We start from the raw sequence: 18,048 nt of genomic DNA, 5'->3' as shown, positions 1-18,048 counted from the left end.
AGGAGCCCAACCTAGGGCTCTGTCCCAGGACCCTGAGATCATGACCTGAGCTGAAATCAAGAGTGTGATGCTTAACTGACTGAGCCACCCAGGTGCTCCTACATTTGGATTATCTGATGTACTTTTTCATTTTAAATTTTACATAAAGTTAAATGGTAACATTTTTACATTGAAAATTCTGTAACATGAAATATAAGAAATGCAATTAAGAAAGTCCACCAGTAAGTTTGTTTCTTTCTCTCTTGGGGAGAAATTAGTAATTAGTAAATTAGTAGTACTCTTTTCTATTCTCAAAATGTGATTTTTTGTTGACTGTTTTTACTATTGCCTTTATCAGTAAGTGTCGTAAAATCTTCTTTTCCTCCTTTTAGGAAGTTGCAGTACTATACTTAGACTTTGATAGACTTTTTACTTATTCTAACAGTAATGAGACAATCTCCTGATTAATCATTTCATCAAATAATATGCTGCAATGTTTTACTTAAATAAGTTAACAAACTTCATAAGCTCTTGAATTGCTAATTTGTAAGTAGGGTTGCACATATGCTAATTTCAAAGAAATTTCTTGTTTTAAGTAAGAGCCTGTTTTGGAAAATACTTTCTTATTGCATAGTTGATTATTTTAGATACTTGATAGTGATAAAACTGCATTTTAAAAAGTATTTTGTAAGTCATATGAACTATTCTTTTAGTTAGTCCCAAATTTTGAGGGTTTCTTTTTCATTCATGTGGTTACTCCTCATTTATTGAATGTCTTCACAGACACTGGGGAGACAGATAAGTGAAGATGCAGTCTCCAATGCCAAGAAATTCACATTTTAGTAGGTTGAGAGATTTACAGATATTTTACCTAAAATGTATTTTAAGTGTGCTTATGGGAGTCTGGAGAAGGGCATTGAAGATTCTGTCCTGGGTAAGAAGAGAGAGTGACCTTTGTGCTTGATTTTGAAGTATGAATAGAAGCTTCGGGTAGGCAGTGACAAGGTGTAGTCAGTCATTATTTAAGATTTCAGAACTTTGTTTGGCAGAATATATAAAGATATAAAATATATAAGGTTATAAAAACCCTAGTAATGTCTAATGTCCTCCTTGCTGGCATATAGCTTCTAAACTTCTCTATCGTTTTACATACTTGTAGTATATTCTGTAGCTTGAGAGAGCTAGGTTCTAGATAAAGCTCTGATACTATCTTTTAAACTTTGGATAAGTTATTTAACTGTTCTGGGTTATAGTTTCTTTATTTATAAATTGAGACCATTGGTTCTTAGCCAGGGATACACAACATAAGCATTGAAAAATGTTTTTAAAAATATATCTGTATCTTGACCCAAACCTACTGGGTAAGAAAACCCCTGAAGTGATTCTGATGTTAAGAACGACTGAAGTAAGTAAAATGTAAGTTTTTAATACCTCTGATTTCTTTCTCAGGTAGTTATTCATGATAGTGATATAATTTTGTTTTCTTGGGTAAAACTAAATTTCTGTAATGCTGGGCTACATGTAGACTTTCTACTAGCAGAACTATCTACAGAGTACTTATTTGTTCTCAGCTTTTGTTATGCTCTAAGCTATATATTTTTGTTTTCTAAGGCCACGTGTTAATCTTTTTGATTCTAATTCCTGAAATCTTAAATAGATATTCCAGTTCTCCCATGGCTGTAGAATACTCGTTAATTAACTTTAGAAGGTTGAGTGAGTTTATTCATCTAAAGTGCTAGTGCGGTGCCTGGCACAGGAGTAAGAAATGAGTAAGTTTAGGCTGTTGTTGTTAAATCTGTTTTGGGGGCTTAAAATAAAGTGGACATTTAATAAGTTCATTTTTTTCCCCTGTTAAATCCAGCTCAAGACTATCTTTGGGAAACATTTCTAAACTTCCTTTTTTACTCTCTGACATTATAGTTTGATATCTACCTACTCCAAGTACAAAATAAGTATTTGTATTTCAGGAGTGTATTCTTCAGTGGGCCTTTAAAGAGCAGCTTTTTTATTTTCTTTATTTTATTTTCTTTATTTATTTTTATTTTTATTTTTATTTATTTATTTAGTAAAGTGGAGCCCAGCACAGGGCTCAGACTCACAACCCCGAGATCAATACCTGAGCTTAAATCAAGAGTCAGATGCTTAACTGCCTGAGCCACCCAGGCACCCCAAGAGCAGTTTCTTCACAACAGTAAAAATGTGGCCACATGTGATACTTGAGAAAACCTATAGAACACCTTTGTTTTATAAATTGAGATTTTCTCTATATTGCAAGCTGAAAAATGTTTAAGAGCAATAGTGACATATACCTCTTCTTGTGAATTGAATAGTAATTAGTAACTCATTTGAATCATTAAAATTTTTAGTAATTTCGAAGTATATAATGCATTGAAATACTTGTTAAGTTTGTGATATTCCGGGGCGCCTGGGTGGCACAGCGGTTGAGCGTCTGCCTTCAGCTCAGGGCGTGATCCCGGCGATCTGGGATTGAGCCCCACATCAGGCTCTTCTGCTAAGAGCCTGCTTCTTCCTCTCCCACTCCCCCTGCTTGTGTTCCCTCTCTCGCTGGCTGTCTCTATCTCTGTCAAATAAATAAATAAAATCTTAAAAAAAAAAAAAAAGTTTGTGATATTCCCAGGATTTGTGCTTAGAAAGCAATAACCATTATATATACACATATATATGTATGTATATGTGTATATATATATGATATATATATATAAATTAAGTTGGCTATTACTGGCTCTAAATAACAGGTAGTTATTGATGAATTTGCATTAATTTTAAAGCATTTCCAATAATTCCAGTATACTTTACTATGAAGCCTCTTAATCTAAATTTTAGCAGTGCATTGCTTTTTTTTTTTTTTTTTCACCTACCCAAGCTTAAGGGGAAGTTCAAAGCAGATTGGTTGGTCAAAATATAGGTGATACACATGAAAAAACAAAATAATTGGAAATAAAGCCACTAATATGAGAATTTAAATCTCGTTTTGCTCTTGATAGATTTTCCAGTATTTATTGAAAATTTGCATTGTATTACTCTCATTTGAAAAATTAGAAAATAAAAGAATGATAGGTAAGTTGTTTTCTCTAGTCCATGATTTTAGGTGATGTCTGTCCTTACTCTAGGCATTAATGTCAGCTAATTTCCTTAAAGACTCAAGGGAGAATCTTGGTCCTGGTATGCTTTTAATTTTGCAAAACCTGCTTTAAAAACTATGGTTTTTCTTGTTTATTAAGTAAAAATTGAATTCCTGTTTTTAGCATAAATTGGTCACATTTTGCATTTTTCTCTTCTTCCCTGACATATTCAGATAGGGCTAATTTCTTTCTTGTACTCTCAAAAATAGCATTCTTACTCTGAACTCTGGAATTTTGTTCATGTTTTTTCAATTACATTATTGTATTTAAAAAATTGGTTTGTTCTATAGTATTTTGGCAAAGGAATGTGTTTTATTGCTGAGTTAGACTAGGACTTAAAAAATAAAACTGATGAAACTAAGCAGATTTTTCCTTTGATAGTAATTACTCCAATGAAAGTTTTGAGCGGTTGAGGTATTGAGAGAATGGAGCATGTTTTTTTACTGTTTTTCTGAGCGTATATTTTTTAGATAAGCATTTTTAGTGTTTTGGAATCTTTAGGTGCTCACAGCTAAACCTTGAGCAAGTCACTTAATATTTGACGCTCCTTTCCTATCTGTTGAGAGATGCTTTAGACAGTTTCAAAAGCATAGATGTTTTTATACACAACAGGTGCCCAGTAAATGTTCTTCTTACTCCTCACTCTTGGGTCTTTGTTTTCTTTTTTCTTGATTGTTCCTTAATCTTTTATGAATAGATTGAGGACTGTTTCTGTATTTGATTTTTGTAACATCATGGTAAGTTTTTGAAAAAATAGGTAGCATTAACCATGTAAAGTTAATCTGTAGTATGTAATCTTATGTTTGACAGCCGGGGGAAAGGACTTGGGAAGGGGTTTTGGTGGTAGATTGGCAGAAAAATTTGTTTTAAACTTATACTTTGAAATCATGTAAAGTCTGGTCTTGAGGTTTCTAGTCAAAGATATTTATTTTGTGGCCTGAATAAAATATTACATGGTTTTCTAAAACATCTCTGTTCTTTATTTTTGGTAATAATACTATATTTATGTTTTGTGAAAAAAATGAACTTGGAGTTGTTGATTGATAATACTGAGTTAGAATTGGATAAATGAAAATTTTACTTTGATAATTGGGAACTCACTATAGATATCCATGTGTTTTGAGAAGTTTTATCTTAAAAAATAGGAGATGATTATTCAGAACTTATTACGTATTTACATACCAGTCATTGGAATAAGCACTTTATGAGCATTTTGTCTTTTAAAAATCTGAACAATCTACCCTGCGAAGTAGGTAGTATTAATACCCTTAATTTTATGGATTAAAGAACTGAGGTTCAGAGATTAAACAACTTGATAGGAAGGCATCTGGGCTGTGCTCTTTGACTCAGAAACAGATTTCTTAATTATTGTATTTAAGTATTCCCTTTAAGATTAAAGTAGTTTTATCTTCCACATTAAATAGTCATAACTTTGTTGAATTTAAAGATAAGTAGACTGTTCATAGAAAATAAAATTGCAATTGTGAGAACTGGAAATTTAAGTACATAAATATTTAAATTTCCTTTAGATCTTCTGGAATTTCAAATTACAGTATTTTATGTATTATGAAAGCATGCTGAGTCAAGATAAAGTGAAATACATGGTTTTGGGGTTGTGGTTTTTTTTTTTTTTAAGTTCTGTGGTTCAGAAATGGTTTCCTTTTTGTCTAATGAAATAGCTCTTTTAGCCAATTATGCAAAAAACTTTTTTTTTTTCCGTAGGGCTGTAAGGTTCAGTTATTTAGATGCAATTTTGCCCTGTATTCACCTTTTTTTTTTTTTTCTCTTTTTCTTTTTTGGTGTGGGGAAGATAGAAGTATTCAAGTTTGTTTGATTTAGGTCTTTTGGGTAAGCCTTTCTGACACGCATCAATCTAAAATTTGTTAATAACTAAGTATAGTAGTATATGTAGTTTTCTTAAATGTGGCCCTTAAAAGGATGATACTTTTGAGAGTGAAAGATTAATTTTATGTAATATTGTAGTTATAGTAGGATGAGGTAGAGTTTCAGGTGTACCAACTACAGACAATGATTTTGAAATATAGGTTGTTATTTTATGATGTCTTTGTCCTCTGTGTCCTGAAAATGAAATGCTTTGAGTAAGAGTGGAGAAGAGTATTAATTTTTATAAACTGAGACATCTGGTTAGTTGGAATTTTGCTGTTCTGCTTTGGTATAGGAGGAAACCCTTGTTAACTGAATTATTTAGTATGGCTTTTGGCAGATGTTAACTATACATAGATGTTAGCTTTTAGTCAACTCATTGTTTTTTTTCTTGATCTTTTTCTTTTTTGCCTGAGTGTTCCTTACACAGTGTCTCTGTTGGTATTAAGTAAATAAATCAAGCAGGTTGATTTCAGAAAAAGTAAAATAGGGGCTAGTGCCTCTCTCTAGTATCTATGAGCCATGTATGTTCTATTGGCATTTTTGAGTGCTCATGGTATTCCAAACATCTATGCAAACTGCACGTGTGCTTGCATGCACACATGTAATGGGCCTAAAAACTTTTTAGGGTTAATTGCAATTACAGATGGAAAAACTGAGGCACAGAGGGGCAAAATCACTTGCTTATAATTATGCAGTTAAGAAGTGATGGAGTTAGGATATGAACATGGACAGCCTATCTTAGAACTCATGTTCTTAACTACTAGGCTTGACTCTTTCTATAAGTACAACATATTTGGCATTTAGGAAACAAATGAAGGAAATGTGTGATTGGAAAAGGGAATTGTAGTCATTATTGTTAGTTCTGTATACTATGATAAAGACTATTTTGCAGTTACTATTCATATGAGATTTTACTTGGGTAATTAAAATTATTGAGGCTGTTATTGACAGCAGCTAACATTTTTAGAGCATTTTAGAGCACTTACGTGCTAGCCCTTATGCTAAATACTGTACATGGTTTATCTGTCTCTTTTCTAATCCTCATAATGACCCTATGAGGTAAGTACTAATTTCCCCACTTAAACATGAAGAAACAGACTAGGAGATATTTTGTAATATATTCAAGGTCCTATGGATTGTAAGTGAAGATTGAAACCCAGTAAGTCTTATTCTAAAGTCTGTGTTCTGCTTCCCAGTATAGTATATTTAGACATGGCTCATTGAAGCAGTGTGGAAAAAGGTAAATCAATTCCAAGTAAAGATTATGCAATCATTTATTTTTCCATTGAAATGAAATTTCATTCTTTTTGTTTCCAGTGTAAGAAGGAAGAGTTCCTCATATATGTACATGCATCTATATATTTGAAAATGCATATATGTTAGTTTTCAGATACTTGATTAAATTCTTATACAGTGAAATTTGTGATCATGGGAATGCGTATGGTAGTCTATCATATTTTCATTATTCTATAATCACTAATATTGTTAGAATGGATAGCTAAATTTTTAAATATTAGAATATGGAAGATAAAACATATCATTAGAAAACTGAATGTAATAAGAAAAGAAAAAACTGAATGTAATTTGGAATCATTTTAGGATTCTGCACCACCTCAGGCATATTTACGGAACTTGATTTCATTGTATCATCGGTGTAAGGAAATGCTAATCTGTAGCTATTGCTATTTGGACAAATTCTTAGTTTGTGGTTCTTAGTTATTATTATATAGTATATTTTTTGGGAAGTGGATTAATTGGCAGATTAGTTTATGAGAAATAATATTTTAAACAAATGATAGTCTACTCTGAGGAAAAGTCAGATGTATTCTAGTATTTATGATGTTGAAATGGAATTTGCATAGTTGCCTTGTGTCAATCTGGTTAAGGATTATGAAGTTCTAAGTTTCTTAAGTTAATTTTATCTACTTATGTTTGAGCGTTAAGAGAATTCTTACTGCATTCCTATTTCATTTGGAAAATGCAGGAATGTTTGCATTGATTTTTATACTTTGACTTGGAAGGGAGTTAGGTGATATTTGAAAAGTAGTTTCAATTTGAGCTGAAGTGCAAAAGTCATCCAATAACGATTTATTTTTATTCTTGGCTACCGTTTCTTTTTAAGGTATGTAAAATTTCACTGACGGTTTTGCTCCTTTTTTTATAGTTGCATGTAGTCTTCATTTTTCCTTCTAGTATTATTTTAAGTTTATTTAGAAAGAGCACCAAGAAACTGACATGGTTGTACACTTACACAGTAGTATTTAAATATATATGAATAGTATAAACTCTATAAATCTATTGTTTACTAAACTCGCTACTTAGAATACCTTTAAAATTGTAGCACCATATAGTTCTAATCTTGTTTTGTTATTCATAGTCTGCGGTGCATAAGTTCTCTACTGAAACGTATGTCATAGTTTGACAATCATTGTTTACACGTAATTTTCTCTCTTTTTATTACAATGCTTCCCCAGCAAGGACAAGTTTGGAAGGTTTGCAAAGCTTTTCACCTTCCCTCTGCCCGCTTGCCCGCTTTCAGATCAGTTTCATGTTTCATAACTTCTCTTTCTGCAATTCACAACATAGCCATAGTAAACAATGAAAAAAACATTAAATTGCAATATGATATTTCCTCACACATAGTAAAGAGATAAAACTTTTTCAGAGAACACATTTTTTAAAAAAAAAATGCAATGAGAAGTTAAATAGCAATGTTATAATTTTCGTAATTCCCTAAGAAATATCATCTCACTAGCACGCAGTTAATTAAATGTCACATAACAAAACACTGAATAGTATCGATTATATTTGGTATTGCTAATAGTTCAGATAAAACGTTCTTTCTAATAATAATATTTTACATTTGTATAATGCTTTACAGTTTACTACAGGGAATGCTGTATGGCTGATGTGGTCAAAATGTAAACATTCCCATTTATTCTGTGCTTATGAGATATAGAACAGATGTAGATTCCTTGTTTGAAGTGCTGCTGGTATGATGGAAAAATACTGTTGTAACTCAGATGTTCAGAGGAATAGGCAACACACTTTAGTACTATAAAGAAAATTTTAGCAGCTTCCAATTCTTTTGAACTAGGGCTCTTGTATTAAAATGTTTAAAGTGAATGAGGAAAACATTTTGGAGAAGACATTTAAACATAAGCTTTTATTTTATAACACTTAGAAAGAAACATTTCCAGTACTCTTCTGAATATTTAATTTTGTAATATTTTATTAGCTTCAGATGAATACAATCCTACCTCAAACCAAGACTTTTTTTTTCTTTTTCTTTTTTTTTTAGGTTTGAGCTTTTTCCTTCACTGCTGTTCTGCGCTAACTGCTTTGAAACTTTCCATGCATTTTTTTCAGTAGAAGAACATCTCTGTACTGTCTCCCATTGCATATTTCAGCTGTGACAATCCCTGCACTTTGCCTATTCATTTTATCACCTGCTCACCAAAAACAATAAATATCTCTAATTTCTGATTACAGATTTGCTATTACTTGGTTTTAGAACAAGGATGCATTTCACTTTTTTATTACTGTTGTTTTATAGGCATGTGGAGATCCCAAGGCAAAACCATCCTACCTTATTGACAAAAACCTGGAATCTGCTGTGAAGTTCATAGTCAGAAAGTTCCCTGCTGTAGAAACTCGCAACAACAATGTAAGTCATAGAAATTTTTGTATTACTTGATTTTAGCCATCTGTAGGGAAAGTAATGGTTAGTATAATGGTCGAAGTAGTTCTTATTTGTCTAATTCTTTATATTTTGGTATACCAATTATGTACGTTGATTAAGGGCTTTTAGGAACAATATTCTTATCTCTAAACTGGAAAAAATGACTCTGAACTGTATCACCATTTTATAATAGAAAACATAAAATCTTAATTTCTTACACACTTCTCTTTCAAGTTGCAACAGAAAGTAAGGTAATAGAAATGTATTATTCCAAATATTTGCATGACTAGTTGGGGAATTTTTCCTTATAGTCATAAACTTTATTTTGAAATTAGTAAATGTCTTCATAGAACTTGTGTGGTTTTTTAGTAATTAGCTGTGTTTATTCTAAGATACATTTTTTTTTAGTATTTTTATAATTGAGAAAAACATTTCTGAAAAATAATATAACAAGGTGATGGTGTAGGATCTTTATTTTTCCATATTACTTTCTTCAGATGGGATAGTTTTTCTTAGTATATAAAATACAGTCATATTCAGAGTCTTCCTGATGTGTTTACATAATCTTTTGGTAGTTCTTTATAATAATTTCTATAAATAACTAATTTTCAAAAATTAGCTAATTCTATCTCAGTGTGGTCTTTTCATATAAATTTTGTTGACTTGGAATCTTTCTGCATGTCTTCTCTGTTTCAATTTTTTTCTTTTGTAGTCTCATGTTATAATCTTTGCTTTCTTTTTCTTTATGTACAAACTTAGTCTAGAAATTTCGTCTTACATATGGTCTCTGTACTTTTCAGAAACTGTTTAAAAAATATTTTGTCATCTTTTGTTTTCCTTACATTATGTATTGAAGATTCATATTTAACCTGTTGATATCACCTTTACTTAAAAACATTGTAATGTGAAGGGAAGAACACCAGTCAGAATTAATAAAGTCTGATAAAGTCCTTTTTGAAGAATTAAAGTCTGTGTTTCTTGTGAGTACGGGCTAATAGAGGTCTTTCTTTGTTTCATAGAAGATTGTCTTTTATAATTGGTATATTAAGGTATCACAATTAGTTCCTGATTACAAAATGGGTGATGATTCAAAGTACACCCTTCTTAAGAACACCATTATTTGTGTGGAGAATTTTTTTTAGTTATTGACATTTATTAGCTGACTCATCCAACATAATATACTCACTCTGAATGAGAGATATTCTGTCCTACATTTAGTTTCATTTATACTTCTTTTTCTCCTGGCTCATAAAATCTCTGTGATATGAGCGAAGAGAATCATTTAAGTTTAATTTGTGTGTGTGAGTATGTGTGTGTGTAAAGTTCCATGTGAAAATAAGCATAGTTCTTAAATATGAGGTCTTTTTAAAGAAAATTAGCAAGATCTGATTAAATACATGTTCACTGTTTTTGTAACAGTAACATTTTTTGTTAAAGAGTAAATTCAGAATCTTTTCTAATTTATGGGGCAAACTTTATAATAATGTTGCTGTTTTTTTTTTTAATAATTTTACTTCCATTCTCCATTTCTGCAGCACAAAATTGATTTTTTAAAATAACAGTTTTATTAAAGTATAATTCACATACATATAGTTTACCCACTTAAAGTGTATAATTCAGTGGGTTTTTAGTATGTCCACAGAGTTGTGCATCCAGTACCACAATTTTAGAATATTTTCATCACCCCAAAAAGAAACCCCAGACCTATTAACATTCACTCCTGCCAGTCCCCCATCCCTAGACAAACACCTACCTACTTTCTTGCTGTATGCCTATTTTGGAGATTTCATATAAATAGAATCATATAACGTGGTCTTTTGTGACTGGCTTCTTTTCATTTAGCATAATGTTTTTAAGGTTTATCTAAGTTGTAGCATGTATCGGTACTTCATTTCTTTTTATTGTCAAAAAATATTCCATTGTGTGGCTATATCATTTTATTTATCCACTCACCGATTGATAGATGTTTGAGTTGATTCTGCTTTTTTTTTTTTTTTTTACTGTTATGAATAATGCTGCGTGAACATATATGTAAAAGTCGTTGTGTGGGGGCGCCTGGGTGGCACAGCGGTTAAGCGTCTGCCTTCGGCTCAGGGCGTGATCCCGGCGTTATGGGATCGAGCCCCACATCAGGCTCCTCTGCTATGAGCCTGCTTCTTCCTCTCCCACTCCCCCTGCTTGTGTTCCCTCTCTTGCTGGTTGTCTCTATCTCTGTCGAATAAATAAATAAAATCTTTAAAGGAAAAAAAAAAAAGAATAGAGTTGTAAAAAAAAAAGTTGTGTGAACTTAACGTTTTCATTTCTCTTGGATATGTATACTTAGAGGTAGAATTGCTGGGTCATGAGGTAATTTTTTGTTTAAACTATGAAGTCAGTTGTATAGTACTGTTGAATATTATGCTGCTTGTAGAATTTACTCTGGTTGTTGTGTTTGCAGAGTCTGAGTTTTGTCACATAGCCTTTCCAACTATTCCGTGTAATGCTATTATGTTGTTTTTTTGCCTACTGAAGTACTATGTACTAGGTATTTATGAAATTTTGTGATCTCAGTGTTGATCTGAGCCTGCTGAAATCCTGGTGAGAAGTTCCTGGCAAATTTGGATTAGGAAATGAGAAATGAGTTCAGTTTTGTTATTTTTTAATTGGAGGTTTAAGGACTGGGAATGGTAATAGCATCTGGGAACGATAGAAACTTGCAGGTTTCTGGTGGTTAGGTATACTGAAGAAATGGTGTTGATATCATAGTTGGGTTTTTTCCTTCGTATTTGGGTCTTTGGGTCATTGTATAAATATGTGCTACAGAGCATGCTTACTTTATCTCATGGATCAGGGAGAATTACTGGTTAGCACTGTTATTGTTTTGATTCAGATAAGCACCACTTGTCCCCAGTTTCAGAAAAGGCAATCATAAAAATATTGTTTTGGTGAAAATTAAGCACAGATTTATTTTGAAGTTTTCATGATTAGATTCTTACGAAAAGGCTACTTATGTGCTTACAGATAGCTGGTTATGTGGTATTCTAACAAAGGGAGGACACTGCTGACAGATATAGCCAGATTGGTGCCTAACATAGTTTTAACAGTGATAATGTTGGGCTCTGTTGAGTCGATTTTACTGTCTTGCTCGGGCCCCTTTGTAACCTGGTAGAAGCTTTTGTACTCTCCCAATTCTGGATTTAGGGAAAGTCTGGATCAAGGAATGGTTTTGTTTTGTTTTGTTTCATTTTTTGTTTTGTTTTGCTTTGTTTTCTGAGTCGTGATTTTGAACTAGATGCCCCATAGGCTTCAAAGCAGGCTGATTAGGTAAAAGTCAACTGAATAAAGTGATACCGGTTTTATAATTGTAGCAGCATTTACCGAGTATCTAATATGTGCCAGGCTATGTGTTTTAATAATTATTTTTCTTATTTAATTTTAGATTAAGGAAAGCATTTCTGAGCTGAGAGATTGTCTAATTTATCTATAACATGGTATTTTCTAGTATTTTGAAAGTGTGACTGCCACATGGGTGTATAATTTGTTTCCCATAAGTTTTTTATGAGCATACAGAGTGAAATCTGTTATTTTCCTGGATAAAGAAAATAGAAACTTCTTATTTTTTTAACAGGTAGAAATTGTTTTGTCTAAGAAATTCTAAGGGGCATTTTAAGGAAATATTCAGGTATTTGTATGTTAAAACATTTCTTATGGAATATTTTTCCTAAAATAATTTATTTTCCCGCCTTTGTTCCTATGTTGTATTTCCATCTAAAAACTACTTTGTGTTTCTTAAAATAGTAAAAATACCTGACACAAAGTTATCATTATAAGATTTGTTTACTTACTGTGCATTTTACTATAAAATTTTGGATTTCATTCCCAAATTAATGGAAAAGTGATATAAATTACTGCCCTATATATGTTGAATCAGGTTTTAATTCTCTAAGAATGAAGGCATTGTTGGTGAGGAGAGGGTCACAAAGTAATACAGGGATTCTGGACTAAGATACAAGCCATTATTGAAATAATTAGAAAATTAAGTTTTCAAACTTAGAAAAATATTTTGTGTTATAGGTGTATTACTTATCTCCTCTCTTAAGGACCATGGTATTACCGGGTACTATGTAATAAACTAAATTTTTTAAGTAGCTTACTGCATCACTTAAGGAAAGACAAAATAAAGCAACTCTAATAATGTTGATTGTGAGACATAGCTTTAGAATCTTTTTTTAAAATTTTAAAAAAAAAGATTTTATTTATTTATTTGAGAGAGAGTGAGAGAGCACAAGCAGGGGGAGCAGCAGAGGGAGAGGGAGAAGCAAGCTCTCTGCTGAACACGGAGCCCAGTGCAGGACTCGATCCCAGGACCCTGGGATCATGACCTGAGCCATGCAGCCACTCCTAGAATTTGTTTTTAAACACCATTTTATTTCAAGTGCTTGGTATGTAAGAGGCAATAAATAAATGTTTGATGAGTGAATAAAATTTCCTTTATTTAATCATTATTTTAAATTTATGTCAGAATCCAAACTTAGCAGTAATTTTTAAATTTCATTGTTATCAGCTAAAAAATAACTATCCTTTTTATTAGAGCTACACAAATGCATCTCATTAATGATACTACTGAGAGTAAATTGGAATAAGGAGTCCCAGCTTCTTAAAAACATAAATGTGTTTTGGGAGTGGGGCGATGGTATCGAGATTGGGGCTAGGGAAGCCCTGATACATGCACTGTGGTTAAGTTTGGAAGGAAAGGGTAAGGAAACTTACTTGTTTCTAGCTAGTATCTAAAAAGGCATTTGTTGGCTTGTCATGGTTTCCATTATGATGTGGTAGTTAAGAGGATGGACTTTGGAGCCAGTAAATCAGAATTTGAGTTCTGGTCTTTCCACCTAATAGCTGAATGATTTGGGTAAAGTCATTTCACATTTTTTTTAAAGATTTTAATTTATTTATTTGAGAGGCAGTGAGTGAGCAAGTGAGACACAAACTGGGGGAGGGGCTGAGAGAGAGGGAGCAGCAGACTCCCGGCTGAGCAGGGAGCCCAACACAGGGACTTGATCCTGGAACCCTGGGATCATGACCTGAGTTGAAGGCAGACGCTTAACCGTCTGAGCCACCCAGGCGCCCCAAGTCATTTCACATCTTAAAGCCTCTTTGTTCTTATCTCTAAAATGATGACAATACCAATTCTCAAGAAACAGTTTAATATCTCCTGAGTACTTACAGATTTGTGTGACAAATTGCTTTTGAAAAATGGAAGCTGTTACTTACATTACCTCTCTGACTTTTTGGTCTCCTTCATTGGCTTTTCTTCTAGCTGCCCTTTAAATGTGGGTATTTCTAAATGACTTCTCCTCCACCACCACCCCTGCCTGCAGTATATATATATGAAAACCTTTACTTCATGGCTTCAACTAAGTAATATACTCTCTTCTGTTTTCTGGGTTGTAGATCTGAATTCCAGCTACCTTTTAGACAGCTGCACAAGTTAAATAGTAAACTTTGTATCCAGTATTGAACACATGATTATCCTCCATTTTGTTTCTCTTCTGTGTTTTCTGTTTTGAGCCATCATCTTCCACTTGGTTACCTAAACTAGAATTTTCAGAAACCCCTTTGACTTTTATAAAATGTCAAGTTAGTCATTTAGGCTCATCAGTTTTAATACTTGTCAGTTTTAATAATGTCTTGAATTTGTCCCTTTCAGGTCTGCATCTCATCTTCTGCGGGGAGAAATGCTATGATAATCCAAACACTGTTTTTCATGCCTTTTAATCTCTCCTCCTGTTGCCACCCCCTATTCCCCACACTAGGGGAGACCAAACAGAACAAAACTTATTTCTCTGTGGTAACTCACACCTCTGTTTTCCTGGCCCAAGCACTCATCTTTGAATCCTGTTGACTAGGATATAGTAGGCCAACAATAATACTTTGGTTTTAAAAGGAATTATCTTATAATAAAATAATGTAACAGTATTTTTTTTACTTTTTTTAAAAGATTTTATTTATTTGTCAGAGAGACAGAGAGAGTGCACAAGCAGGGAGAGAGGCAGGCAGAGAGAGTAGCAAGCTTCCCATTGACCAAGGCCTGAAGTGGGACTCAATCCCAGGACCCTGGGATCATGACCTGAGCCAAAGGCAGGTGCTTAATGGACTGAGCCACTGAGCCATCCCATTGTAACAGTATTTTGATGGTATATTTTGTTATTAGTCTATATGTCTCTCTCTATATCTGTATATACCCTATGGAAAATTAAAGAAATATAAAATTGAGGAACAGTGAGAACTAACTTATCTATTCTTTTAAAAAGGTATCATCAGCATTCATTTAATATCTCTTCTACATGTGATAGTCTTTACTTCTAGCTTGAATAAATAGAGTAAATAGAAGAGCGAACCCCTGATTAGCAGATACAAGTAAGCCATGCCTTGATATATTTGAAAAGTATTTGAAATAGGTCAAGTACTGGCAGGGAATGCATTAGCACTAATGACCTACCTAAACTGGTTTAAATTGTCTTTTAATTTTTACCAAAATAATATGAATGCATGGTAATGATTCAAATAGTTCAGAAGAATTTAGGATGAAAAGTGGTTATTTTCTCCTTTTCCACTCTTTCCCACCCTGGTCATATTTCTCAGAAGGAACTTCTATAAGGAATATGCTTATTCTTTTTCTTTTATAAATTCATTTACCAATGTTAGACAATGTCATTTATAAGCTCTCTGCTACAAAAGATAAGAATTTAGGTCATTCAATTTCTTGCTCCTTACTTTCTCCCCTCTTCTTGATATTTGATAGTTTTTTTGTTGTTGTTCATATTTTTGGATCATTGGTTACTTCCTTTTTAAGCTTTAAATAATATAGTTCTCTATTTTTATAGCCTCAGCCTCGGTCATTTGTACTTTAATGCTGTCAAAATTGTTAGTGCTTTCTTTTGTTTTTGAAATCATAAAGAATTCTGAAATTAAATTGTATGCTGATACTAAAAATTAAAATGTAGTAAAGACCTGAGTGCTTAGTTTTCATTGTTTCACTCCATTGTCACACCGGACTTAGAATAATTTATATTACATATATTTATTTATGTTTATATATATAATATATGTCGCATTAAAATAAAATGGATTCTTTCTTCCAGAATTATTTCATAGTTAAATTTGTGTCATAGGTACATCATGATTTTCTGGACTTAGTTATATGCCTTGATAAAATTCTTAAATTTCTCTCTCCTAATAATCATATCACCTTTATAAGCTTTCCTTTTTTTGTGGAGCCCATTCTCCTAAAACTTGCAGTTTTTTCTGGACAGTTTGCTTATGTCTGCTGCATGGCTTTCATCCTGGGAAATCTCTTTGTTGTCCCGCTAGGGCTTTCACATAGAGTTTTCATAGTTTGGGAATGCCTTGAAATTGTGTACAGAATTTGTGTGTGAATATATTTTTCAGCTTTCATTGTATTCTTGGGGATGATTCTTAGGATCCCAAAACACATCTGCTTTGAAATCACAATCTTGTGTACTGTGTATTCTAATTATACTAAACTGTAATCATAACCTCTTCAGCTCATTGATGCTGTTTTCCTGCAAATGAGACTGCCAATGGACATTATACTGGGGTTTTATAGCATAGTTCCTAGCATAGCCCCCAAGGAGATACATTCTTGGCATTCGCAATCATCTTTCTATTTTCCTCAAATTTCCTAAAGTTATATCTAGCCTTTAGTGATAGTTTTTCAGCTATCTTTCAAACAGTCCGTTTGGCTGCAATGGTGATTATGATCCCCTAAATAATAACAAAGGATGTTACCAATGCCTAATAACCTGTTGATTTTTAATTTTTGTTTTCTTGGTCATTTGTTTAAAGGGGGCTTTAGCAACTTTTAGTCTTTGAGTACCTATGGCATGGTATTTTACTGTTTATCATGGCGGGTCTGGTCTTTACCTTTTCTTAGATCAAAAGTTATTTGCCAAGATCCAGAGTAAAAGACAACAAAAGAAACTACAATGGAGTAAATAAGAGATGTTCCAAAAACACTTATTTTTCTTTATTCTTCTTCCTAGCAGTGATCTTGGCTAAAAATGTTCTAAATATGTATATCAATGTTCTTTGGCCAAAAATAAATAGGATAGTATACTATGTTAGTCCTCTGTCTAGTGTTGGGTAGAATGTGGAACACGGGAAAATTCATTTAATTACTTATATATTTTTTAAGATTTTATTTATTTGAGAGAGAGTTTGAGCTCATGAGTGGGGGGAGGGGCAAAGGGCGGGAGAAAGAGACTCTCAAGTGGACTCCACACTGCGTGTGGAGCCCCACGTGGGACTCCATCTCATGACCCTGAGATCATGACCTGAGCCGAAATCAAGAGTCAGATGCTTAACCAACTGAGCCACCAAGGCACCCCTTAATTGCTAATTTTTTAAGGAGTATTTTATTTTGGGAGAGTATGTTTATACTTTTCATGGCACAAGTGGCCATGCTTTCTTTTGCCTCTAGGCCTTTGTTTATTGCTGTTTTTACAATCTGGCAAAATATTTTTCTCCCATATTCTTTCACTAGGCTAACTTCTACTTGTCTTTTGGGTCTATCCTGAGATGTCACCATCTCAGAGAAGCTTTCTTTAACCCTTCCGATTAGGTTATGTGCTGCATGTATAGTTCCCTCCATTTATCACTTATTCATTTTATTAACTTATTCACTTTTATCACTTTATTTGAAAGGTTTGTTGAGTGGTGTCTGTGAGCCAAGTCCTGTTGTGAGAAGGGGTCCAGCAGTGAATAAACAAACCAAAATACTGCCCACTATAGAGCTTATATTCTGTTGGGTGAAGATAGACAGGAAAGAATATGAATGTAATACAGGGTAGAGATGAGTTCTAAGAAGAACAGAGCAGAGTGATAGTGGGGAGATACGTACTTAAGGTGACTAGGGAATGCCATTCTGAGGAGGATGAAATTTGCAGTCATTGAGATGAAAGCTGATAGTGAGTTGGGCTGGAATGGTAGAGGTGAAAAATGTTCAGATTCTGAATTATTCTGAAGACTGAGCCATGAAATGTTCAGGTTCTGGAAATGTATTTTGAAGATAAAATCTACATAATTTGCTGATGCATTGGTAGGGAGTATATGAGACAATGAGAAATAAGACCCCAAGATTTTGGCTTGAACAGATATCAAGATTTACTTGGGTGAGGACACAAGAGGAACAGGTTTGGGGTAGGGGTATAGAAGGAATAGTACCAGCTCAATATTAAAGTGGAGAAATCTGAGTGGAAATTTTGAGTATCCAATTCTATATATAAGTATTGAACACAGGTAGATAGCATGAACCTGAGAAGTTGAGTTCAAAGAATTGATGAAGATATATAAGTA

At 33.1% G+C, this 18,048-nt stretch overlaps 1 protein-coding gene across 1 annotated transcript in view; it reads left to right on the top strand.

Moving 5' to 3' along the window:
• The window catches only part of NCKAP1 (NCK associated protein 1), a 99,655-nt gene that overhangs the window by 6,976 nt on the left and 74,631 nt on the right, over positions 1–18,048 (top strand). The window contains exon 2 of the mRNA XM_045806268.2: positions 8,566–8,676. Coding sequence (XP_045662224.1) covers positions 8,566–8,676 — 111 coding nt within the window. The remainder of the gene's footprint in view (positions 1–8,565; positions 8,677–18,048) is intronic.

Source organism: Ursus americanus, chromosome 1, assembly GCF_024610735.1.
Source record: "Ursus americanus isolate L20-20 chromosome 1, mUrsAme1.1.p, whole genome shotgun sequence".
Classification (NCBI taxonomy): domain Eukaryota; kingdom Metazoa; phylum Chordata; class Mammalia; order Carnivora; family Ursidae; genus Ursus; species Ursus americanus.
Note: the sequence above shows the minus strand (reverse complement) of the source record. Positions and strands in the feature narration are given on the sequence as shown.